The 27,751-nt window shown below is 41.6% G+C and overlaps 1 protein-coding gene across 4 annotated transcripts in view; it reads left to right on the forward strand.

Annotated features, from left to right (window-relative positions):
* PCSK5 (proprotein convertase subtilisin/kexin type 5) overlaps positions 1-27,751 on the forward strand; it is a 522,373-nt gene that overhangs the window by 392,174 nt on the left and 102,448 nt on the right. For all 4 annotated transcript variants that reach the window (XM_086415560.1, XM_086415561.1, XM_086415562.1 and 1 more), the window contains one exon: positions 20,957-21,059. In XM_086415560.1, the coding sequence (XP_086271686.1) occupies positions 20,957-21,059 (103 nt within the window). The remainder of the gene's footprint in view (positions 1-20,956; positions 21,060-27,751) is intronic.

The raw sequence follows: 27,751 nt of genomic DNA on the forward strand, positions 1-27,751 counted from the left end.
GAAAGGAAGACGACTAATAGATATATCATTTGGGAAAGTTCAAGCTCACTAAGCTCTTCTTTCCTTTTTCTTGCAAACATCATTTTACCTTCTTTTTATTTTTTAAATTATGAAGTATGATAACACATTTACAGGAGACTTTGCAAATACAGAACAAAATTACATATAGTCTTACTATACATTGCAATTATTTTTAAGTAGATAAATTAAGATTTTTAGCTGGAGTTTTAATACCAAACTCTCAAAAAATAATAGAATAGATAGAAAAGTAGGATACAGTAGGCCTGAAAAGTGCTATGTACCAATTCAACATAATTAAGACTTATACAATTTTTACATAATATCAGGGTACAAATTCTATTCAACTTCCCATAGAATATAAACCAGGAGACACTGGAACATATCCAGAGACATAAAACAAGGGGCAAAAATTTCACGGTCTAAAGGTATTTAAAATACAGAGCCTGTTGTCTTACTGTGGGATTATGTTAGACGTCAATATCAAAAGATATTTGAAAATAACCTACATATTTTCAAGTGCAATGTGACATTTACCAAGAGAGAACTTCGACTTAGCCATTGAAAGCCTCAATAAAGTTAAAAGACTGAAAAAGACAGAGTGTGATTGAAGAGAAGCATTTCAAAATGAGCAATTAATATCAAAATGAGAGATTAATATCAAAGACACTTTAAAAACATCAGGTATTTGGAAATTAAATGTCTATTTTTAAATGATAGGTGTATCTAAGAAGCCATAACAAGAAAAATTAGAAAACATTGGCAACAGAGTAAAATGAAGAGAATTTATCAGAATTTGTTGCATGCAGCTGAAGCTGCTAGATGCAATTAAATGCAATGCCGAATCTTGAATAAGGTATGAAAACAAATAATGGACACCAGCATAAGATTTTGTGAAATTTGAAAAAAATATGTACTTTAGTTAATAATACTGTATCACATCTTCAATTCCTGTTTTGTTTGTTTGTTTGTTTGTTTTTTACAACACATGGTATTTCTTTATATTCTCAGAATTGGATTACAAGTTTCAAGCCTCATTCAAAAACAATTTTTTTAATCACTAAGCTAATAAGCTTTCTAGACTTTTAGCAGTAATACTAGATGCCAGAATAAATAGAACTATATCAAAGTTTTGAGTGAATATAAATTAGAATTCTAGTATTCTATTCATACTCAGACAAACAAGTGGAACCAAAATGTCAAAATTTTTAGCTAGGCAAAAATTCATAAGTTTTTAAAATATGTATTACATTATACACATACATATACCATTCACATATGGTGCTCAGTTATATCCAACTCTTTGCAACTCTTTGTACTGTAGTTTGCCAGGCTCCTCTGTCCATGGGATTTTTCAGGCAAGAATACTGAAGTGGGTTGCCATTTCCTCCTCTAGGGGATCTTCCCAACCCAGGGATCAAACCTATGTCTCCTGCATGACAGGCAGATTCTTTACTGCTGAGCCATTGGGGAAGCCCCCAATTTATATATATATACAAAAACTTTTCTACTACACTTGATAAAGGCCTGAGAAAGAATAAAGAGAGAGAGAGAGAAATTGGAAACATAAACTAAATGAAATAGGCAAGCTCACTAAATTCTTCATGAAACTGGGAGAATATGAAGGTCAGGCTTCCTCCAGAATCTAATTCAGGCCCTGCCCCATTCTGTGACATGTGTTCTCTGGGCTTCTGATCATTATAGTTTGGACTTTCGGTTTCATAAGCTCTAAGAACACAGGAGTCACATCTAGTGCTGAGAATTCCGGATGCAAGTAGGTGCTTTAAAAATGCTGATAATGATGTCAACAGAAGCAACATCACTCTCTTGGTGTTGTCTTAGGGTAATTATATCTGTATCTAAAGGTTACAGAGGGCTTCCCCGGTGGCTCAGATGGTAAAGAATCTGCCTGCAAAGTGGGAGACTGGGGTTCGATCCCTGGGTCAGGATAATCCCCTGGAGAAAGGAATGTCAACCGACTCCAGTATTCTTGCCTGGAGAATCCCATGGACAGAGGAGGCTGGTGGGCTACAGTCCATGCAGTCACAGAGAATTGGACATGACTGAGCAACTACACTTTCACTTTCACAACGGTTACTCTCCAGGCAGTAAACAGAATTGCTGACTCTGTGCTGGATCCCCCCTCTTCTCTCTTATATCCACTACCGAAAGACTTTACATCAATCTCTACAACAGTCTGGAATACCCTTGTACCGTGCACACTGGCCACTTTCTTCCGCTTGTGCTAAATACTAACTCAGAGTAGCAAGCAAGATGGTGATTGTCCTTCCAAAAGACTCGAAGAAGAACAGCAGGGAGCACCTGTTCTCAAACTTGAACAGATATCAGAATCACCTGAAGAGCTTGTTCAAACACAGATTACTGCTGCCCCACCCCAGGGTCTCTGATTCAGTAGCTTTAAGGTGGAAGCTGAGAATTAACATCTCTAATAATGTAATAATAATGTTTCTAATAATGTAATAACCAGGTGATGCTGATGCTGCTAGTCCCACCCTGAGAACCACTGGCACTGATGATAGTCACAGACCCAGTCATTAGACCAGAGAGATCTAGATTCAAGTCCCAGCTTGACCATTTATCGTGTAACCATGGATGCATTACTGAATCCCTCTAATCCTCACTTTCTTCATCTATTAAAAAAAAAAAAAAAAAAGAGGAATAATAGTACCAGATAATAATAACACAAGATAATGTATGGTGATAGACAAGGGTGCATACAAACCACCCCCTTCCTCTACAGAGAAGGAACCCCTTTCCCTATGCCATGCTCTGCCCTCCCTCAAGGATACAGGATGCTCTCTGTGACTGTCCCTGGCAGGGCTGCTGTGGGACATTTGGGTGGTGGGCAGGGCACAGTGAATTCAGCCTCCACCTGCCTCTGTCCAGAAGCATCCTGTCTACAAGGAGGGAGAACCAGGCAACTGTCTTGACACTTCTGCAAGATCAGTATCCCACATGGCTTGCTTCCCTGAGACTGACAGGTTATTAATTCATCCCCAACCACACAGCACTAATGGGGAACTCCAGAGTTTGGACAACACATCATCAGACTCTTCTACCACCGACGTGCCCTTGGAATTTTGGTTTATCCCTTTCCTATGGCTGCTATAACAAATGACCACAACTTGGTAACTTAAAACATACACATTCATTCTTATTAGCATTTATCTAACATTAATTAATTAAACTATTCATTTGCTCACCTTTTCACTAAATATTAATACTATGTGCCAAGTACTGTCTAGACACAGGGAATATAATGAATGAGGAACCCTGCCTTTACAGCTTTTACACTGCAATGGTAGCTCAGTCAGTAAAGAATCTGCCTGCAGTACTGGAGACCAGGGTTCAATCCTGGAGTCAGGAAGATCCCCTTGGAGAAGGAAATGGCAACCCACTCCAGTATTCTTGCCTGCAAAATCCCATGGACAGAGGAGCCTGGTGGGCTACAGTCCATGGGTCACAACAGTCAGACATGATTTAGTGACTAAACCACCACCAGAAACAGATAAATGCTAGAGAGAAAGTAACCTAACCTAGCAACATAGACTATGAAGAAAAAAAAAAAAAATAACAGAGAGGAAATACTATCCATGCATATAGTAGAGTGAGTTGTCAGTCCTCTGGGCAGGAGGTTAGGAGTGGAAGGACAGAGTTGGAGAAAGGGGCTCGGAAGTGCCAGGAGTTTCTCTGGCCTAGAGTCTTGGGTTCAATAAGCTGGGGAGCAGATAGAGAGACGAGCTAACGGTGCAGACCAGGGCCTAGCTGTGAATGGCCCCAAGTGCCCTGTAAAGGATCTAGACAGCATCATGTGCTCTGGAGAGCCACTGAAAAGTTTAAGCAGCCCTTCCTCAATATCCCATCCCCCAACAGCAACCAGGGCTCCAAGCAGGAAATCATGGATGCTTTGGCCGCCTTTTCCACATCTAAGTATCAAACTTGGCAGACTTCGCTGTGAAGTGGTACTGGTTTCTTTAAGCACCTCCTGCCTTTTCTTCCTCATTGAGACCCTTTGTGATTTATACTTTAAGAATTTTACTTTTAGAGCCTCCTCATATAGTGAGCCATCATCTCCCTTAGACTCCCTGTCAATTTCATTTTTAAAGTACTTTCTCTTAAAAATACTGTTAAACCCCCTGGATCACATTTAACCCCCTACTCTTTATGGTTCTTTTTATGAGGTTGTCCAAAAGATAGATCTACTATATTAACTATTAGTGCCTTAGGTAGCTCACAGTAATTCTGAATGCTCAGGCAGTTATTCTTTTTTCCAGCCCTGGTGGTTTCTCTGAAAAGTGGGTTGATGAAAACTGTGATGTGAATTTATTTGGGAATACCTGATTGCCTGGATGTGGGGTCCCTGTCTGCTTCATCCCTCCACTTTACCTCCTGAAACATAACACTCCTACTTAGCATGCTTTTGTCAACCAGTATCATTCTCTCTGTGAACTTCAATAAATTGGCAGTACATTTCTGTGCTGGAAAGACATTTTGCATTAAAAATTGGACTCACAGCGGGCAATCTGCCTGGGGACCACATGTCTAGGAAAGCAGTCATTTTTAACTACGGATATTACAAGTCTAGATAGAATAGGGCTAGTGTATTCTGAAGTGCAACTGTCTAGCCTACTGGAAGCAAAATTACTGTACTGCATGTTGGTAATTAACCTTGTCAACTAACTTTCGGAACAATTCCAGCTTAATGCCTACACTCACATCTTGGGTTCTATAGCTGTTGTTTCTGGATCTCATTATATTCCATTTGCAACCTGCATCCCTTGCCAGCACTCCCCAATTTGCTTGCCCTATTTGCCTTGTTTTCCCTGTAGCATTGATTAGCTTCTAATTAGACAAAGTTTACTAGCTCATTGTACTTGTGGTTTACTCTCTACCTCCTGTGTTTGAACTAGGGCAGAGACTTGTGTCTAGCCCACCACTGTGTCCCAAATCCCTGGAAGCGTGCCTGGCATGCAGTAGGTGATCAAAAATTATGTTAAATGAATGAATGCATACATTTCCAGGGAGCTATCTACTACCAGGTGACTTTGGGGCATTCCTGACTCCAAATAGATTATTTACCAAAATGTTTTGACAACTTTCATTGTTTAGTCACTGAGTCGTGTTCGACTCTGTGTGACCCCATGGAGCTCTAGAATTTTAATATGTGAGCTAAGTTGAATGTCACTATCAACAGCCTTCTGGTATCAAGTCCTTTGCCAACCAAGAAAAAGCACAGCTTCTATCATCTCTGGGTATTGTTTTGCCTTTATTTCTCTCTACAGTTTTCCCAAATGATTATTTCTTTTCCCCTCAGCAGAGCTGAATATGGACACGCAACAGGCAAATTGAGTGATTTGGGGCAAACTGTGTAAACTCTCATTTTCAGCTTTTTCATCTGTAAAAACGGGATCTCCTAGATGAATATCAGCTTGCCTGATAGTTAACTGATGAAACTTTCTTGAGAAATATAGACTTTTCAAAGTGCTAGCTCTCCTGAACACAAATCATATCAAACTCATGCTCTCACCTTACCAGGCACTTAGCCAGATTGATTAGCATTGATTATAAGGACACTGCTCACTGCACCTTCCACAAGCATAGCCTCTGCCAGTGTGATGCGCCTTTAACCTACTAATGCTAGTTCACTTACCTGAGACTCATCACTGATTGAAAAGCATGTTATAGGATGGGCACGAAGCACAAGGAAGCATCTGAAATCACTATGATAAGAGCCCTTTGTAACAGCTGACCTTCCTTCCACATGGGTTTTATATTTGAATGTCTACAGATGTTTGACTTTTCTGCCAAACAGCCATCCAGCCAAGCACAGGATGGCCCCTCCACCGGAATGTAGGTGATGACATTTCTTTCACGTCTTGGCATCTAAACATGACACTCTATCTGGTAATAATGCACTGAGCGCCTGATTGCTTATGGCATGGCTCTTGGCGGAATGGGCTGTGAACGCCTGCACTATAGTTTACTCCATCAACTCTTGTTATACGTGCGTCGGATAGGGAACACAGCTGCTCACTGTTGAGCAGACCCAGAAAACAACCACTGTCAAAATCCTGCCTGGGCATCTGTATAAACACACAGCACCATCCCGGGAGCTGTGCATTTTCAAAACACGTGCCAGTTCATCCCAACCAGCTTTCCTCACATTCTCAGGCCCTATCAATGCTACCACCACTTCTTTAATCCCTAAAGCTCAAGTCCATGGATTTGATTTCTTGTTCTCAGCTCGTCTCCTGTGTGCTGGAGCCATCATTTACCAACAATCAGTAATTGTATTTATTCAAAGCTTATTATATGTCAGGCAGACTCCATGCTAAGTGCTTTTGAGTCGTTTATCAAATAGTTGTCACAACAACTCTATACAGTAGGGCTATTTGTATTCCATTTTGCAGCTATGGAAATGAAGTTAGAAGTAGAGCCCCAGATCACACACAGAAAGCGGTAAAGTCAGAATATGGATCCAACTTTGTCCGTCACTAAACTGTACTGTATTCCCTCCTGTGGAGCATTAATCATCATATCTTCCCCTTCTTTATAAGGCATTTTGAAGTTTCCAAAACACTGTCACAAAGCATAGCACTTGATCCTCCAAATAAACTAGAGAACCAGGCAGGATATGTTTTATCCCCACTGTCACAGAAGTAACTAAAGCTCAGCAATTACCTATTTACTCGAAGCCACATGTGCCTGAGTCTTGGACTCAAATCTGATTCTTTTCACTATTCTCATAAATATGTTTTTTCTTTTCATAGTAGTTATTTCTTCTTTGGAAATGACTGATATGTGAAATTTACTCAGAAGCCATTTTGGCCTACTAACTACAAAGACATTTCTGACAGGATTTTCCAAAAATGGAGAAGAATGAGTTCTCCCTTTTCGTTTTCATTCAAACACTGGGCAGTCACTGGACTGGAAACCACTGAGACGATTAAGCCTGATCCATAAGGGACGGGGAGTAGTGAGAGTAGATAAGCTCCAAAATCCCCCTCTCCCTGAGAGCCTGTGACTCTGTTTCCTCAAACCACCTTATCGTCATGATTTGGGCTGCAACAGCTCCAACTCCCTCATTCCAGGATTTCTGAGGCAACTTCAGAGCTGACTTTTCAGACTGTGCCCCCCAGTTCAGTCAGTCTCCCCTGAACAGGGTGATCGTCCACCAAAGTTATTCTCATCAGTGACACTATGCCTAGATCTCCCACAGCTCACTTTGGCCAACCCCACGCATCTGATACACCTCTGTCTGATGTTCCATGATCTGTATCCTCTCTCCAAACTCAGTTTTTGCTTCAGTCCATCCAAACATTTTCCTGAGTCACAGAGACATGCCTCATCCAGTCTCCCAATCCTTTGCTTTCTAAGTGTTCCCCTCCCGAAATATGCTCCATTTCCCCTATATTTTTCAGGCCCAAGTCACTGATTTCAGTACAACAAACAAATATTTATTGAATTTCTCCCCCCAAAACACAAAACAAGTCTAGGAACTATCTTCTACTGATGCGGTAAAGCCACGAGGACCCAAAACTAAACAAGAAATGGCCCTGTCTTCAGGGAGGGGTACGATGAGAACCGGATGCCCTGGGCAACCATTAAGTTTTGAACACTTGAGTCTATACAACTTAGCAACTGAACAGCAGCAGCAGCATAGCTCATTCATGCTGCTGTACAGCAGAAACGAGCACAATATTGAAAAGCTATTATACTCCAACTTAAAAATAAATGAAAAAAAAAAAAAAGAATAGTGCAGGTTGCACAACTGAGGTGCCTAGGATTGCGGAACTTATCCCCATACACACACACACACAAACACCCCACCAGTTATTCGAATTTCCGGTATTGTGGAAGAGGCGCATGAGAAGTGAGCAGGGCCTGGGATAAATACCATCTCCACTGTCTTCTGGGGAAAGGAGTGCTGCAAAACCAGGATTAAAGAAGCAGAGTTTGGAATCTAACCTCTTAGGTTTAAGTCCCAGCTCTGCCACCAGCTGGGTGACTGTAATAGGTCACTTCATATCTCATTGACTCAACTTTCTCAACAGAAAAATTAGGATCATTTTTAAAAAACAAAATACCAGCTGTACACAGAGTCCTCCTTTCCCCATGGGATTATTATAAGGACTGATTTAATACATGCCAAGTGCTCAGGACAATTCCAAGCATTCGGCCATTAGTGAGTAAGTGTGAGCTATTTGGATTATCACTAATTAAGTGATCTTTGACAGATTAAATTTCCTGAGCCTCAGTTTCCTCATCTTCAAAATGAGAGCAGTGCTTACATCTACAAGTTGGCTCTGAGAATTAAATGTGGAACCATCGAGAAAGCACCCAGCAGCTATCCCAGAAAAGGTCCCCTTATACCTGATCCATGACCTGGACTTCTAATCCCCAAAACACACGTGTCATCCTTCTCCTGTCCCTGTTCCTCTTAGCAGTTCTGCCTGCCCATCATTCATGCTACCATAGTGAGCACTTGTATTTATCCCATAGAAAATGCTGGCCTCTTACAAATTCATATTTAGGAAATTACAACCTAAATTACACTCGATGATTGCATAACCAAAAGTTCCCGAGCCCACAGGCAGCTCTTCCACAGCCCATCCCTGCCCATTTTGGTGAACAGTGAGTGGCAGAGAGAGAAACCGGCCCTCTCCTGCTCTGGGAGGACTAGGGGCCTCAGGCACATTGCACCGTGTAAAATCTGGTTAAGATAAATATTAAGAGCAGCCTTGAAAGGAAAAAGGAGTCAAAGCAGGTCAGACAGCCGCCAGAGGAAGTTTGAAAAGGGGAGGAGAGCCTGACTCATCAGCTCTGCCTGTGGGGATCTCAGGGAATTTATAGGGAGTGCCAGGCTTCTGGAGTCCTGGATGACGAGCCCCACCTCTCCGCCTGCTGGCTGCAGACCTGGGGCCAGGGGCTGGTCCCAGAGGGCACAGGACCCCCTACCATGGGGTCTGTTCCCCAACAGTGATGCTGAAGAGCCCCTCCCCTAGCCGGGACAATGATGTAAGTAAAGCAGGAAGATGCAGTGGCCCCTGGGGAGATGCTAAGGGTCTGCTTTGAGGTGGGCTTGGCTGTGAAGAATGGCGGTCAGGCCCAGGGGAGAAGTTCCAGCACATGTGCAAGTTTACACAGGAGAGAGCCCTGGGATTCACAGCTAGGACAGCTGGTTCCAACATATACAAGCACTTCACCTGTTCCAGCCTCTCTCCTCTCTCAGTGAGGAAAGGCCAGTGCATGGTCATCCAGGGGCTCAATGGGAAAGAGAGGAATCCTGAAGAGTGGAGAGGGAGGCTAGGGCATTCTATGGTGGTGCCAAGTGAGCTTCTAGTCCTGGATCCCATGCTCTGGGCAGAGCCTAAAGCTCTAATCAGATACAAACCATGCAGAAGGAGGCTGGTGGGCAGGGACACACCTGAGACTCTTCCCTCTGACACCCAGGGAGTCTGAGGCCCCTTGCCTCACAACACGAACTCCCCCACCCATCCCCCTGGCCACACACGGAGCACACAACACTCATAACCTACAACACCGCCCCCACTTCCACTGTCGTCTGCTTATGTGTGCCAGCGTCACTGAGACAGAGAGGGAACACTGTAATCTGTCCCAATGACAGCCAAGGAAAGAAGCTAGGGCCTGTCCTGGGCCTCTCACCTAAAGGAGAAGCGGGCTGTCCAAGAGCAGTGCCCACCCCAGCATGCGGCGCAGAATCCCACGCTCTGTGCCTGACTTAGTGAGACTCCACTTGGAAAAAGCCTCGTGTGCCTTCCCAAACTTCTACCTCAGCAGGCTGAGAAGGGCATAGTCACGGCCTCAGAAGTTTCCACAGCTAAATTCAGGGAAAGCTGCTGCTCTGATAGAGGGAGGCTGGCTCCAAGGGGCTGCTAATTATGTATGAAGATGACCTTGCCTTCATGAGGTACGTGAGGTGTGCAAGTTGTATCTTGCAGCTGAATTGCTTTGAGAAGGGAATGTTCTAGTTATACAGGTTGCTAATTTCAGTTGCCTCATTGCCACGGGCCTATGCAGGCAATACGTTCAAGTCCCCTCAAGGGTAGTGAAGAAGGCACAACTTGGGATCTAGTGAGACCAGGATATATGAGTGATGGTCAGAGAATTAACATTTTGATGCTTAAATTCCCAATTAAGTTGATAGCTCCTACCCTGGCTCACACAGTAAAGAATGTGCCTGCAATGCAGACTCGAGTTCAATCTCTGGGTCAAGAAGATCCCCTGGAGAAAAGAGTGGCTACCTACTCCAGTATTCTTCCCTGGAGAAGGCCATGGACAGAGGAGCCAGGCAGGCTACAGTCCATGGGGTCGCAAAGAGTCGGACACAACTGAGCGACTAACACTTTCACTTCACCCTACCTTATTAATTTGACATTTAATGAGATAACACACCAAAGTACATGATAACTGCAGCTACCATTCTTTTATCCACTATGCAAGGCACTTTCAGGTCCGTTTTCTCATTTGATCCCCACCACATTCTGTGAGAAAGAAAATATTATCCACAATACACAGTACACAGAAGAGGAATGTCAGGGAAATATGTGACTTGATTAATGTCAGGCAGCTGGAGAAGGAAGCCAAAATCAAACCCAGGTGGTGGGGATAACTCTGAAATTTGTGCATTTACCCAAGACAATTATTCCTCCTAGGCTGGCACTCCACTGTAGGCACAAGGCAGACTTTGGTTCCCTGTCTTATTTCCATACTTGAGTCTTTTCAAAAGCACAATCTGGTTACTCTCAACAAAACATATGGCAGCCTGACTCATCAAATGCTTCCCTGGTCACTAAGGGACTGAGGTGTGCTGGGTGCCATGCTCCACTCAGACCTGTCACTAGGCAAACCAAACCATCTCTTAGAAGGCAGCATCCCCTGCCTGAGGATGGGGAGAGTTAATGATGACCCAATGAAAGACTAAGTTGTCAATTACCAGCTCAGGTGCAGATAGAGCCCTAGGCCTTGGAAGGCAACTTCTTTCTCTTTCCAGGAGCTTCTCTTTCTCTTAATTAGCAATTAGTCTGCAACTTAGAGTTAGCAGGCAGGGCTTGCAGAAAGGCTAAGGAAGGGAGAGGAAATATTAAGGAAGGAAAAGGAAAGATTAAGGAAGGGAGAGGAAAGATTAAGAGAGGAAGAGGAAAGACAAAGACAGTACGCTGGATGTGTTACTGCAGAGCAAGATTAGAAGGATAATTTGAGGATGTTCCTTCCCAGGGGCACTGGCATTGGGGAAGGGACAGTAGTGGTGCCTTGATGGGCTTAAGAGCATGGGTTTGGGCTTTTATGTTCATCTTATTTTTTAATTTTTAAAAAATTTTTATATAATTTTTAAAGGTGACTTTGCATTTACAGCTATTACAAAATATTGGCTATAGTCCCCATGTTGTAAAATACATCCTTGAGCCTATCTTGCATCCAGTAGTTTGTAACACCCACTCTCCCACCACTGTACTGCCCCTCCCGCTTCCACTGGTAACCACTAGTTTGCTCTCTGTATCCATGAGTCTGTTTCTTTTTTGTTATAGTCACTAGTTTAGATTCCACATACAAGAGATATCATACAGTACTTGTCTTTCTGACTTATTTCACTTAGTATAATAACCTCCTGGTCCATCCATGTTGTTGAAAATGGTAAAATTTTATTCTTTTTTAAGGAATAGTAGTAGTGTTTTATACACACACACATATATATCCCATGTATCCAATCATCTGTTGATGGACACTTAGGTTACTTCCATATCTTGGCAATTGTAAACAATGCTGCTATGAACACTGGGCTGCACTATCTATTCACATTGGCATTTAGGGGTTTTTTTGGATAGGTACTCGGGAGTGAAATTGCAGGGTCATATGGTAATCCTATTTTTCAGCTTTTTGAGAAACTTCCATACTGTTTTCCACAATGGCTGCACCAACTTATGTTTAAAAAAAAAAAAAAAAAAAGAAAGAGCAAGTTTTTTAACCAATAAAATAACCAACAACCAATAAAAGTGGTTATTTAGGGAGGCTCTCTGGGTCACTCTAGCAAAGAAAGTGGATGATAACAAGTCTCATCTTGTGCTTGTGTTCAGGACTCCCACCATCACAGAACACATTTAGATTGTATTAGATCCTTGGGAAAGACTTTGGGTTCAACCAATTCATGGGCTAGTTTAGTTCAAAAGTGTCAGGAAAGCTCTGTGGGCCACAGCCCTGATAGTTTCACCTGCCATCTTCATCGGGTCTGAGGTGCAGGGAAATGATACAGTCCTCAAGGCCTCACAGCGCCCATGATCACTCTCGGGCTTATAGGAAGCTCTAGTCAGCAACCTCTCCTCTCAGGTCACTGGTTGTCTCAACAAGCGTCACCCAAGCGTGACCTGCCCCAGGAAATCAGCCATGTTTTCCAAAAGGTAAACAAGTCATTCTCCCAAATTATGGTCCCTTACTTCCAGCACTGGGTACTGAACCTCACATAACCCCTTACCATGAACATATCCGAATCTGTACGGTTTCTCCCATGAGTGGTCTCTCTGGTACAAACGATGGGAACACTGAACACTGGGGGATAAAACCTTACCTCCGAGGAAGAGAGGGATGGAGTGCCCAGAAGAACCTGCAGTGAGCCTAGGTTCGCTTACAGGGAGAGCAGATAGCATTACAGCAGTTTGTACCCCTCCAATGGGTGAAAAAATGGCTCCTACCCACTGAACCCTGCTTGTGGGAAAGTGCTCACAGTTTCCCTCATCCACAGATTTAACAATAGGCTCTGTACATTTATTTTGTTTAATTACAGATAATAATCATACTCATGCCTCTTGTGTTCTCTTGTGCCTGATTCTAGAATCAACTGTTCAGTGTCTTTAATTTCAGCTTCCCTGACTAAGACTTAAGAGTGATTTTTCACTAACATAAAGGCTATGCAAAATTCTCTTAATTGAGAAAAAGATATACAGGAACCAGTCGATCTATACTAAATTTTCATATAAATTGAGGGACCAGAGAAAGGTTACTATAATTCTGATTGTAAGCTATTTCTTAGGAGGTAGTTTATTTTGGTTTTGGACAGCAGTTAAGTGTAGAAAAATCCCTTTGCAGAGCTCCAATCAATTATTTTATTCATTTTTTAAAAAGTGGGGGTTTCCCTTAAAAGCTTCTATCCTAGTGGACAGAATAAGCTGTCTGTAAGATCTCTATTCAATAAACAGAATTGTCTTTTAATAAATGGTGGCTATTGTATCAGAGAAAATAAATGTGGAGGGCATATTCAGTCACTGAGTAAATCTGCTTAGTGCACCATGCCTGCTCAAAGTTCATTTGTTTACACAGTGAATTCCTTTTTGATACCCTTACCTCATCAAGTGGTTTAGAGCAGGCATGTGCTCCGTTCTTTCTCTTCATAAATAGCAAAGCTACTTGGAACTCCAAAAGTGGAAATGAATTTGTACCAGGGAAATCTTGCAGAAAGAGCATGGGCACAGACACATCTGAGTCACAACCCAACACTGTGACTGACCTAGTTGAATGAATTTATGCAAATTTTTCAACCCTCTGAGCCTCAGTTTCTCATTTATAAAACAAACTATTGTTTGCCTTAAACATTATTGGCTTAGAACACTATTTCTAACATGGTAGGTGTCAGTGAATGGGAGTTTGTGTGATTGCTACATCACCACTCTATTCAGGTATGTTGGCCAAGACTTCACACTGGATAAATTTTTTTTAGGTTCTCACTAGTTATCTATTTTATATAATACAAAGCAGTGTATATATGTCAATCCAAATTTCCTAATTCATCCCATCCATCCCCTTCCCCACTTGGTATCTGGATATTTGTTCTCTACATCTGTGTCTCTATTTCTGCTTTGCAAACAAGTTCATCTGTATCATTTTTCTAGATTCTACACATAAGTGGTATTATATGATGCTTGTTTTTCCCTTTCTGATTTCACTCTGTATGACAGTCTTTAGGTCTATCCATGTCTCTGCAAATGAAACAGTTGTCATTCCTTTTCATAGCTGAGTAATATTCCATTGTATATATGTACCACATCTTCTTTATCCATTCCTCTGTTGATGGACATTTAGGTTGCTTCAATGACCTGGAAGCAACCTAAATGCCCTGGACTATTTACCTATTGTAAGTAGTGCTGCAATGAACACTGGGGTGCATACACTGGATACATTTTTTTTTAAAGAAGCCTGTGGTCAGGGTCCAAACAACAACAGTGGAAAAACTCAAAGGATCAACTCTTGATTCCTTACTCTTCATTCAGCATGCAGGTAGAGGGAAACAACATTTGCAGTGTGTTAGATCCACACTTTATGATCTATCCTTTTTGCAGGAGTGCCAGGATATGTGGGGGGTGGGTGCCAGACTAGCCTTTCAGAGCATCTGCACAAACCACACAGAACACTAGCGCCTGAAAATGAAAATGCAATGAGATCAGCAAAGATAAGTTTCATCAATTAGAAAAGCCTGTGGAGGAGTAAAAGCGGGAATCATTGGCAGGACAGGAGAGAGCAGCAGCAGCCCCAGACACCTCCAGGCTGTGGAAACACCTCTCCTTTGAGTCGCTTGATGTTCACTCTATCTTTGTAAATCCTAATGCAAAGGAAACAGTGTGCCAGCTGCCAGCTTTCTCCACTGTCACAAGCTTTATCCACTTCCTCACTTATCTCCATGAGTATAAGAGGTCTCCCAAGACTCTGAAACAAACTAGCTCTCCAAGATGGCTGGTGCTTTTCAAATGCATCTCCACAGGCTGATAATTCTGAGATTTTGGTTAAAATTAAGTATTGCCCTGCTAAGAAATAAACTCATTGTGTAGACTTCGTGTGTATGGCAAAATGTATATAATATAAAATTTACCATTTTAATAACCAACAAAGACCCACTGTATAGCACAGGGAACTCTGCTCCAGGTTATGTGGCAGCCTGGACAGGGAGGGAAGTTTCAGGGAGAATGGATACATGTATCTGTATGGCTGAGTCCCTTCACTGTCCACCTGAAACTATCACAACATTGTTAATTGGCTATGCCCCAATACAAAATGAAAAGTTTAAAAATAAAATTTACCTTTTTAACCATTATTAATGTATAGACCTACAACATTAATTACTATGCACACTGTAGTGCAACCCTTACCACCAAGGATACATCACAAGAATTTTTCATATTCCCCAGCTGAAATTCTGTACCCTTTAGGGAGTTAACTCCCCCATTCTATTTCCCCAGCTCCTGGCAACCTCCCTTTTACTTTCTGTTTCTCTGAAGTTGATGACTCTAGGTACCTTGCATAAATGGAATCATATGATATTTGTCCTTTTGTGACTGATATATTTCACTTAGCATATGTCTTCAAGGTTCATCCATGTTGTAGCATGTATAAGAAATTTCCTTCCTTTTTAAGGATGAATAATTGTGTAGACTTTTAAGTGAAGATATTACAGTCTCAGTTGATGGCCTCATATTTTGAGTCTTGCTATAAAACTCCACACTTAACGAGGCCTTAAAACCTGAACTATTTCATTAGTATATAACTTACAACTAGTTGAAAGTATTACTGAGCATATTTATTTAAGCTAGTGAAACACAATAAATATATAGATTTTTTTCATGAAAACTATCTTCACACAGTGGTTTCTTAAGTTGGAAACTAGTTACTGACATCCCTGCAGAGAAATAGTAGTATTTGATTAGCACTTCTGGTTGTAGAGACATTCAGGAAGGTCACATTCTATGGTTTCTGGTATCTGAGTGCTAAGGCACTTAAACAGAGGTCTACAGATAATTCAGGTACCCCAAGAGAGAAAGCTGAGTGCAGAAGAACTGATGCTTTTGAACTGTGGTGTTGGAGAAGACTCTTGAGAGTCCGTTGGACTGCAAGGAGATCCAACCAGTCCATCCTAAAGGAGATCAGTCCTGGGTGTTCATTGGAGGGACAGATGTTGAAGCTGAAACTCCAATACTTTGGCCACCTGATGCAGAGAACTGACTCATTTGAAAAGACCCTAATGCTGGGTAAGATCGAGGGCAGAAGAAGAAGGGGACGACAGAGGATGGCATCACCAACACAATGGACATGGGTTTGGGTGGACTCCAGGAGTTGGTGATGGACAGGGAGGCCTGGCGTACTGCGGTTCATTAGGTTGCAAGGAGTCAGACATGACTGAGCAACTGAACTGAACTGAACTGAACTGAAGTTTGCTCACTGAAATAACTGGATCAAAAACGAAATGACTGATTTCTTATCCCAGTGTCCCTCCTGATTTTCTCTAATTAATCACCCTTGATAAAAAGTTGTTTTAAACTCACATTATAATCTACTTATATGTTTAATTTACTGAGTTTATATATTTGCTTAAATATTACAATAAATGTGGCTCTAATCATTAAAGAAATATTACAAGGTACAAAAGAAATCATAGCATTTCCACGGGAGACATGAAGCTCTTCTGGCCCATGTAAGCCTAAAAGATATTATCATGTGAGTCTCGACCAAATTTAGTATCTGTGGAGGATGTAATCAATGTTCACCTATTCTGGATGATTTCATAAAGTTTATTTATAACTTAGACTTGTTGAAACAAACACATTCCGCAATGTCATCAACAGGTAGAACGGGCAGACTAAGCCTCTTTTACAAGTATTAATTTTTAAGCTGTGTCTGCAGAGACATCATTCCCAACCAGGAAACCCTACTGTCTCAGTGTCCTTTGAATTATTAGAAGATGAGAAAGAAACTAAAAGGAGAATGAAAATTTTTCTGATGACAGAAGAAAGATAATTTGGACATGATAATAATGAATGAAGACACCAGAAGGAAGAGCCTATAGGATGAGGTGGAGAACAAAAATACTGACCCCTGAAGTCTGTGCTAAAAGTGATTTTTCCTAAGAATTTTGTATATCACGCCTGTCATAAACATTCAGCTTCATTGTGCAATGAAGACAGATGACAAGAATTTATTGTTCCAACAATCAAAAAAAAAAAAAAAGTACGTTGTTGGAATCTGGGATTTTTTTTTTTTTTTTGGTTTCAAATGTGCAGTGGAACTTTTGTGCCTCCAAGGGCTTGGGGTAGTAGTTTATGTAACTAATCAGACATCTACATAAATATGAGAAATGGGGCAGGTTCCTCTCTTCTCATCTGTTCCAAAGCCAGAACTTGCTCTCAAGTTAAGAGGTGTGCAGACAGGAGAGAGATGAACAGTTTAGCTGTCCTATGCTGACTCTTACATAATATGAGGTTTTCTCCATTTAGTTTCCAAATGGTAGGAGGGAAAAGGCTTAAAGAGTCACTTATTAGGGAAGAAAAATGCTTGGGAAGGTTTTAAGTTGGGGAGAACTTTTACAGATCAGAGGATGAAGACGTGAAGAAAACATTAAAGAAAGACTGGTGGGGAAATACCCTGAGGAAAGACTAAAAGCATTAGATGGAGAGTTGACAATGGCCAGGAAAAAAAAAATTAACTTCCTCAAAGACAGGGGACAAGTGAACAGTCAATAACACAGGAATTTTGACATTGAAAAAGAAAATAAAAAAAGATGCCGGGGATACTCAGTATCTTAACAGCAAATTAGGTAGTGACGTCACATTCTGAGAAACAGTGGAGATAAAATGGGTGGGACTTGGGTCTTGGAAAGGTTGGCCTAGTCCAAATAAGGAATGCAAGAGGGAACTAGACAGATGAATGAAAAAGATGACCAAGTGGCCTAGGGCTCCACCTACGGTAAGCTAGATTCATAGTGGGGCATAAGAAGGTTGTGTTTGGAGTGTGTACTTGAAATCTCACTCGAGATGGGGCAATTCCAAGTGATGATTATATCTAAGTTGGCATTCTGTGAACACCAACAGAGGCCATAATAGGTGAGCAGATCAAGAAGTAGAAGTCCAAGCTGTCAGTGCCACCTACTGGCTTACGGAAGCCAAAGAGGAGGCAAATCAGATACAGAGTAGAATTTAAAATTTTCACAGTAATAACTGGATAACTCTTGCTTGACCTAGCCATGCATCACCTGTAATTACAAAGGAGATTCTGGGTATAGATACGGGATAACTCTCAGAACCAGCTAAGTAGCATTCGATTTAGCAGAGCAAGGTGTACTTAGTTTAAAATCCTACCCTAGCACTGCCTCTGATATATCATGGAGGTTAAGGTAGATGGATACTAGGAGCTGGGAGACCCACATCACTGTGTCAGTTCCTACATGCATGCGTGCCAAGGCAAAGGGATGGTCTTTGCCTCTAGGTCTAGCAGAGTCTAGCATATGCCCTTGCTTTTTTGTTTAAGACTTTAACCTAGACTGTCCAAAAAGTCAAAGGCATGTGGCCAGCATTTGTATTATAACTATTTCTTTACAAATCATTCTACCGCAAAATCTTTGCAAACCCAAGAAAAGGGCCTCTTAAAATGTGTGTATCTAAATCTCACCGAGTACCTGGCACACAGAAGTTCAAAAAATATCCATGGAATGAATGAATGAGTGAGCTGTGTTCTCCATGATCCTACATTTCTCTAGAATACACTTTCTTTGGGTTTAGGAGTCTCTGTGACTGTCTCCCATTCCTGTTGCACTCAGCACATATCTTTTGAAAGACACATAGCTGTCATCTAACTCTAAACACAGATCATTTTCATTGGCCGTGCAGGCATGATCTGCTTCTTCCTACCTGGTCCACCCTGGGTCCTCCTCTGCTCTTTATCCTGCTGATGCCTGGGCTGAAAATCACACTGCTCAACTGACTGTGCCTCCCTCAGCAAAAATGGAAGAGATTTCAGCAAGGGTAATAACAAAGAGGTGAAATGGGGGAGTCTGAGTAAATAAAAAGAAGCCTGCAGAAATACAATGCCTGTATTGTAATTGAGTGAGACAGCCCCATCTTGAAACCACCACTCCTACTAGACAGAAATCCCAGCTTTTTCTGCCTCAGGATGCTGATTACCAAAAGTACAACTAGTCCATTCTAACACTTTTGCGTGAATTAGTAAAGGGTGCTGCTCCCTACAGAGGCAGAGGCTGCCCACACCAGAGTGCCTGGCTTGGTGAGATGAACCTGGGGGGAGCAGTGGTTTTCCGCTTCAACTAGATTTGGGCTTTTAGCGCAGTGAACAACCTCTGCGTTCTTTGCCCTCTCTGGTTCCTCACTCTTTAGGGGCTAGGACTTCTGGGAGTCACTCCTGGGCTAAGAACCATAGTCCCATTCTAAAAATTATACTTTTCTGGTCCACATTGCATCCTGGCAATGAAGAAAAGAATCCAAGATATGCAGGGTGGGCCACTGTTAGATTCTTGCTCTGCTCTGAGTATATATTCTTCCCCATTAATTAACAAAACCAATAGACTTAGTCTCTGTAAAAGGCTTTTTCTGCTATGTAAAGGCAAATTCTAGTTGCCTCTTCATTTTCACTTCTGTGCTTTAGTGCTAGCAAGTGGAAGATTTATGTAAGTAAGGTCTGCCTTACCCAATTCTGCTAGTTCAGTAAAGCTATGGGGAAAGGCAGAGGGGTGGACTTCACTCCCCTCCTCATCAGTAAAGTTCAAGTTTCCAGGGCTTTTTGCAAGACAACTGCAATAAATCAGGCTGTGAACCTTGGAGTTTGAGTTAGACCATTTGACTTAACCAGGGGCAAGTCTTGCCCCATCCCTCTTCTGGCTGGCTGGATCTCAAACCGACAATGCAACAGGCTTACAGGGCTGTGAAAGTTGGAAGTGAGGTAGAGGGGCAAGAGAAGGTTGTGACTCGACTGAAATCTGAAACTATATTTCCTGGGTGTAATCAGTTTCCACATCATACAAAGTGGGTCTTTGGATATGACTGAGACATTTTTCCACTTTTTTTTTTCTTTTTAAGACAATGACAATGTAGTGTGGATAAAGGGTTGAATTCAATGAATGGAGACCCATTATTGGATTATCACCAGCAATAAAGCTGGCTTCTCTCCACTGCCTTTGCCATGTGAAAAAATTTTTAAATGTCCCCAAGTGTGTTAAACTTTTATGAAACGTTCATGTGGGAAGGCCTCATATGGGTTTTTCCTTGGGAAAGATGAACTTCTCTGGCTATCTCCTTATTGTTACTCTCTCAGGGTGAGATGCAGCTCACATCTGTCCAATGTCAGCCAAGATTCAATTGGCATTTCTGGCTAGTAATCACAATCAACCCCTCACCCTGGAGCAGTGGGACAAGATCTGGGCAGGTCATGCCTGTGGCTTGACCTCAACCAGGATTATAACCGGGGTCTCTGTGGGCCAGGAGCCCTCAGGTTTTAACAGGAAAGTTAGTAGGAACTCAGTAAGGGGGTCCTGTAGGACACCCCACCCCAGCCTCTTTCTACTTATATAACACATATAACACTTATATAACACATCTATAACACATGTTGACTAGATTCAGAATAATGTCACTGCCTCGTAACTTTCTGACGTTCTAACTTCTGGGACCCGTGGGAAAGTAATAGTTGTAACTATAAAGGAAATCAACTCTTAATATTCATTGGAAGGACTGGTGCTGAAGTTGAAGCTCCAATACTTTGGCCACCTGATGTGAAGAGCTGACTCATTGGGAAAGACTCTGATACTGGGAAAGATAGAAGGCAGGAGGAGAAGGGGACAACAGAGGATGAGACAGTTGGATGGCATCACTGACTCAATGGACATGAGTTTGAGCAAACTCAGGGAGATAGTGAAGGACAGGGAAGCCTGGCATGCTCCAGTTCACAGTGTTGCCAAGAGTCGGACGTGACTTAGCAACTGAACAACAGCAACGTAAGTCAGGATTTAGGACTGGTTGCTGAGTCATTCAATGTCTCTTCTCTCTGAATTGTCTCCACTGTTTTTTCATAGCCACAGAGGGATCTGGTTGCTCTCATGTAGAAATAAGATAAACAGCTAGATTTTGTTCCCCAGGAGAATACATCGATGAGCATGGCCACTGCCAGATCTGCGAAGCCTCGTGTATCCAGTGCCAAGGACCAACCCAGGAAGACTGCACAGGCTGCCCTGTCACGAGGTGAGCGACCTTTCTCAGTAGCTCCTGGGGTTGCAAGCTCATGAGAGGCAGGATGGAGGAAGAGGTACTTACCACCTGGAGGCACCCCTTGAGCATACAAAAAAAAAGAATCAGATTCCTTCCCCTGACATAGAAAACCACCGTGGTCTGGCCACAGCTCACTTCTGTTGCATCCTCTTGCCATGATACCCCATAACCACCATAAGAATAGGTTCCCTGGACACTAGATAAGCCTTCTGATCAATGAAGGTGGTGATGGCTTTGATGCCTAGAATCTCATCCCTTTCTGCACACCCATCCTTCAACCATCATCTCCATCTGCTGATAAAATATCTACTCACATTTCTAGAGTCAATTCAAGGGTGAACTGTTCTATGAAAGCATTTGTTACCTCTTTCCAATAGAATTAAACCTCACCTTTATGTCCCCTATACTCTGTACAAACTTCCATAATTGCACTTGTGACATTTTAAGACACTGATTCACAAATCTATTTGTTAGACTGTAAGCCCCTTAAAATACTCATCTTTGTACCTCAATTATCTATCACAGTGCTAAGAAAATAGTAGGCACTCAGTCAATGTTTGATAACTGAACGAATGAGGAAATAGCAAATCTCTGAATGGGACAAGCATCTTTGCTAATCACTGAGAATCTCTAGTGAAGAGAGTTGGGAGCACACTGTATTTTTTAATCAATATTCCTCTATTAATAAATTCTAGTATGTAATATTTGTTGGTCTCATCACTGCTCTGATAAATGCAAAGGAAGCAGGGTCTCTCCCAAGATCAATATAATGAGGCTGCTCCAGTGGCAAGTAAATCTCTAGCATGGACATCCCCTCTGCCATGCACAAGAGTTATTTCTTCTTCTTTTCCAATTTGGATTCCTTTTATTTCTTTTTCTGCTCTGATTGCTGTGGCCAAAACTTCCAAAACTATGTTGAATAGTAATGGTGAAAGTGGGCACCCTTGTCTTGTTCCTGACTTTAGAGGAAATGTTTTCAATTTTTCACCATTGAGGATAATGTTTGCTGTGGGTTTGTCATATATAGCTTTTATTATGTTGAGGTATGTTCCTTCTATTCCTGCTTTCTGGAGAGTTTTTATCATAAATGGATGTTGAATTTTGTCAAAGGCTTTCTCTGCATCTATTGAGATAATCATATGACTTTAATTTTTCAATTTGTTAATGTGGTGTATTACATTGATTGATTTGCGGATATTGAAGAATCCTTGCATCCCTGGGATAAAGCCTACTTGGTCATGGTGTATGATCTTTTTAATGTGTTGTTGGATTCTGATTGCTAGAATTTTGTTAAGGATTTTTGCATCTATGTTCATCAGTGATATTGGCCTGTAGTTTTCTTTTTTTGTGGCATCTTTGTCAGGTTTTGGTATTAGGGTGATGGTGGCCTCATAGAATGAGTTTGGAAGTTTACATGATCCTCTACATAGAAAACCCTAAAGAATCCACCAGAAAATTACTAGAACTAATCAATGAATATAGTAAAGTTGCAGGATATAAAATCAACACACAGAAATCCCGTCATCAAGACAGTATGGTACTGGCACAAAGACAGAACTATAGATCAATGGAACAAAATAGAAAGCCCAGGGATAAATCCACACACATATGGACACCTTATCTTTGACAAAGGAGGCAAGAATATACAATGGATTAAAGACAGTCTCTTCAACAAGTGGTGCTGGGAAAACTGGTCAACCACTTGTAAAAGAATGAAACTAGAACACTTTCTAATACCATGCACAAAAATAAACTCAAAATGGATTAAAGATCTAAACGTAAGACCAGAAACTATAAAACTCCTAGAGGAAAACATAGGCAAAACACTCTCTGACATACATCACAGCAGGATCCTCTATGACCCACCTCCAAGAATATTGGAAATAAAAGCAAAAATAAACAAATGGGACCTAATTAAACTTAAAAGCTTCTGCACAACAAAGGAAACTATAAGCAAGGTGAAAAGACAGCCTTCAGAATGGGAGAAAATAATAGCAAATGAAGCAATGGACAAACAACTAATCTCAAAAATATACAAGCAACTCCTACAGCTCAATTCCAGAAAAATAAATGACCCAATCAAAAAATGGGCCAAAGAACTAAATAGACATTTCTCCAAAGAAGACATACAGATGGCTAACGAACACATGAAAAGATGCTCAACATCACTCATTATCAGAGAAATGCAAATCAAAACCACAATGAGGTATCATCTCACACCGGTCAGAATGGCTGGGATCCAAAAGTCTACAAGCAATAAATGCTGGAGAGGGTGTGGAGAAAAGGGAACCCTCTTACACTGTTGGTGGGAATGCAAACTAATACAGCCACTATGGAAAACAGTGTGGAGATTCCTTTAAAACCTGGAAATAGAACTGCCTTATGATCCAGCAATCCCACTGAGGAAACCAGAATTGAAAGAGACACGTGTACCCCAATCTTCATCACAGCACTGTTTATAATAGCCAGGACATGGAAGCAACCTAGATGTCCATCAGCAGATGAATGGATAAGAAAGCTGTGGTACATATACACAATGGAGTATTACTCGGCCATTAAAAAGAATACATTTGAATCAGTTCTAATGAGGTGGATGAAACTGGAGCCTATTATACAGAGTGAAGTAAGCCAGAAAGAAAAACACCATTATAGTATACTAACGCATATATATGGAATTTAAAAAGATGGTAACAATAACCCTGTATACGAGACAGCAAAAGAGACACTGATGTATAGAACAGTCTTATGGACTCTGTGGGAAAGGGAGAGGGTGGGATGATTTGGGAGAATGGCATTGAAACATGTATAATATCATATATGAAACGAGTTGCCAGTCCAGGTTCGATGCACGATACTGGATGCTTGGGGCTGGTGCACTGGGATGACCCAGAGGGATGGTATGGGGAGGGAGGAGGGTGGAGGGTTCAGGATGGGGAACACATGTATACCTGTGGTGGATTCATTTTGACATATGGCAAAACCAATACAATATTGTAAAGTTAAAAAATAAAATAAAATAAAAATTAAAATTTAAAAAAAAGTTATTTCATCTAATTCTTTATCTGGATCTAATACCCTGAGCATGAACTGTTGTGTCTTTGTCTCTTTATTCTCTAGTGATCAGCACACAGTAATAAATCAATAAATATATGTTTTACCAAACCTGATAAAGTATATAACTAACATCATGAGCTTGGCTCTCCAAATAACTCCCTCAGAAAGAAGAAAAGAAAGAAAGAGGGAGGGAGGGAGGGAGGGAGGGAAAGAAGGAGAGAGGGAGGGAGGGAAAGAAAGAAAAGGGGGAGAAAGAAAGAAAGAAAGGAGGGAAGGAGGTAAAGAAGGAAACAAAAGAAGTGTCTTACTAGGAATTCTTAATGCTGTGATAACATTTTCTAAATGTCTCTTTAAGATACCTATGACTCTTGAATTTGTGTTAAGTCAGCTTTGAGGCATATTATTAGACACAGACACCATTTTGGAAATACATTCTGTTTCTCCTGTTTCTCCTTTAAGTCCTCACCATATCAACAATCAAACCCTACACCATGTTTGGACATCTTTGAACTAAGGGAACTTGTTAGTATTTGTTTAATAAGGCAGCTACCATCATCCAGTGTACACTGCAGAAGTCATGACTGTCCCAGGCTCACCAGGAGTGAAAAAAAGTTCAACTACCATCAATGGCCATTTTTAAAAGTCTAAGCTCATTGGTACAAGATCAGAGGTCTCCTGGGCCATGTGGATAGTCTGGCTTCAGCAGCCCATGGTTTAGCTTTTGAAGACAGAAAAGCAAGTGTGTAGATCTCAGAAACTATTTTGAAAAATATAGTCATTGACTTGTTTGTTCTCAAAAGGGCAGCAAGGTATTTTCTTTAGGTGTTCTCCAAAGTATTTCCTTTACTGGAATCAGGTCTATTCAAGGCAATCTTCAGCACCTGCTTTATGTCCAGTTTTGAGTTAGGTGCAAACTCCATTTTTTTTTTAATAGGTGACTTGGGGGTGGTGGGTCAAAGTCAAGGGCTGATGCACTCAGGGACCAGAACACTGGGACAGCTTTTACACCCTAGGCCTGAAGCAAAACCTGTAGCCTTAGAAGAAAAGAGGCTTGATAGAAACTGGAGCTGGAGGGGACATAACCACTCCAGAAACATGCAAGGAGGAACCTACGCTGTGGCTCCAGAAGGAATAATTACCATAACCTCTCTCCTCCCATCCTCAGATCTCCTGCTGGTGTTTCCTTTCTTTGTCTGAAACATCTGAATCCCAAAGGAAAACACCACCTACAAGTGAGGAAAGTGAGCTTAGGAATGCAGTCTCTAGTGGGCACTAGTAGGCACAGCAGGCCAGAGACTGGCAGAAAATGGACATGGGGTAGCAGTAAGGTGGGGCAAACGGGACAAACAGGACTAAAGGGCCCTCTGGGTTTCTTTCTAATCTTACGCTTTGGGAGGATCTGTAGTACTGACAGAATAAAGGTCATCCCTAAAGGAGTTTTTATCTGGGAAAGAAATGTTAACTTAGAGGTTTTCCTAATATGAGAGAGAAGAAAATCAGTGGGAATGTAGGTGAAATAAGATTGCGCATGTGCTGATAATTGGTGAAGCTGAAAGATGAGTACCTGAGTGGTGGTGGGGGTGGTGGTTTCTGTTATGTATTGTTTATTTTACATGTTTAAGTTTTTCCATAATAAAAATTTTTTAAATCATTTAACTCTGAAGTTGTTTTACAGGAAATTGAAAAGCCCTTTCTTTATCTTCTAGTTTTCCCTTTGGTGGTGGTGGCGGTTTAGTCACTTGTTGAGTCTGACTTTTGTGACCCCAGGGACCATACACAGCCCACCAGGATCCTCTGTCCATGGGATTTCCCAGGCAAGAATACTGGACTGGGTTGCCATTACATTTTCTACAAACCTTTGGGTTTATTTTGCTCCTTCGAGATGATTTAAAACGTGGGGTACAGTCTTTGTCATGGCTATATAACATGTATCAGGTTGGCCAAAATGTTTGTTTGGGTTTTTCCATAATATCGTACGGAAAAATCCGAATGAACTTTCTGCCCAATTCAATCGCTCTATAATGTCATGGTCCTCACTGCCCAAGATAATTTCCCAACCCAGTCCTGAGGAATTGCAGAGCCCATGAACTAATTAAAAACATGTAAAAGTTTTCTGACCCACCCTCAAATGTTTTATTTGATCTGTTTCGAGAACTCAGGGGGAAAAAACCCTTTTGTCAGATTTAATTCTGTTACAACATTACCAAGAAATTACAGTAAATACTCTTGTGACGGTTTTAGTTAGGCAAACCAACAGTCAACAGGGAGGTCCAGCTAACCCTAACTTGCATCTTTTCTGTTTCAGTTCACTTCTCTCTCTCTCTCTCTCTCTCTCTACACACACACACACTGGGGTCTCTGGAAAATTTAGTGCCAATGTTGAGAACTTCACCTCCAGCAGCTCTTCCAGCATTTGGTTTTACACCTTCTTCCTTTCCATGAGGCCTGTGGGACTCAGAATGGTTCACTGCTAATGAAAGGGCCAAGAGCATATGTGACCTGGGGACAGTAGGGCTTCCCCAAGTACAGATAAGCTTGCTTGGGTATCTCAGAAATCCACAAACTGGATGACTGGTGTCCCAGAGATGGCTGGAGTTGGCTTTAAAGAAAATTGTCATCAGCCCCATGAAGCCCAGACTAAGATAATCTCTTTTCCTCCACTAGGGGAGATCTGTTGGTATCTGTGGGAATCTGTGTCACTTGAGATGGGACTTTTCTTCAAGTTCCTTAACAATTTTTCTTAAGGAAGTTGGGGTGGGGGAGTTTGCAGGAGATGATGTAATTCCGTCCTTCACTCAAACACAACTAGTTTCCTTATCATTCAATCTTTATAAAGAATTATGTTCTTACAAAAACTGTGTATGTCACGTGTGCTTTCTTCAAGGTAGGGATAGAGGGAGGTGGCTTAAAGCACAATTATTTGCTTAGGGCTGTCTTAAACTCAGGCTCTCAAGTAAATGCAGACAGCCCTTCCCCTACATCAACATGGCAGCACTACACACTTTGCTTCACTGCCACACCCACTCAAGTTTCTGAACGGTTTTAAAAGGTTCCAACCATTGACAGTATTAGATCACTCTCTCAAGAGAAATAATTGCCCCCAAAGCCAATCTGTCATCTCTTCCCACAACAAATAAAACGATGATGTGCTTTCCATCTTTTTCTTAATTTAGCAAGAAAATGAACCTTCACAAATAAACATGCCCCATTCTCCTTCTTAGTGAAGAACAGAGTAGTTCACTTGTTTAAAAACCTCAGAAAGCTCTTATATAGTTTTTTCATAAAGGGAGGTTTTTCTCATGTTTCTTTTTTTTTAACTAGCCACATCCAAATTATTCCTTGACAAATCCTCTAGCTCAGAGACCACAGCCAGGGTGGGGTCAGGATTTCCCAGCTAGCATTAGTGCCATCAGCTGAACGTCTGGCGTAAGAGCACAGGCTTCCCATTCCAGGTTGTGGTGCGGGAGATCTATTCTGACGTGGACAGCCAGATGTGTGTGCGTGTCTTTTTTAGGGCTGGGACTCCACACACTGCAGTGGCCAAAAGTATTATTCACGCCATTGTGCTGGGTAGGGTGACCAGAACCTGAGGGGCTGAGGATCCAAGAACA

Source organism: Bos grunniens, chromosome 8 (assembly GCF_055505025.1).
Source record: "Bos grunniens cultivar Pamir isolate PY7600 chromosome 8, Bosgru_T2T1.0, whole genome shotgun sequence".
NCBI classification, from domain to species: Eukaryota; Metazoa; Chordata; class Mammalia; order Artiodactyla; family Bovidae; genus Bos; species Bos grunniens.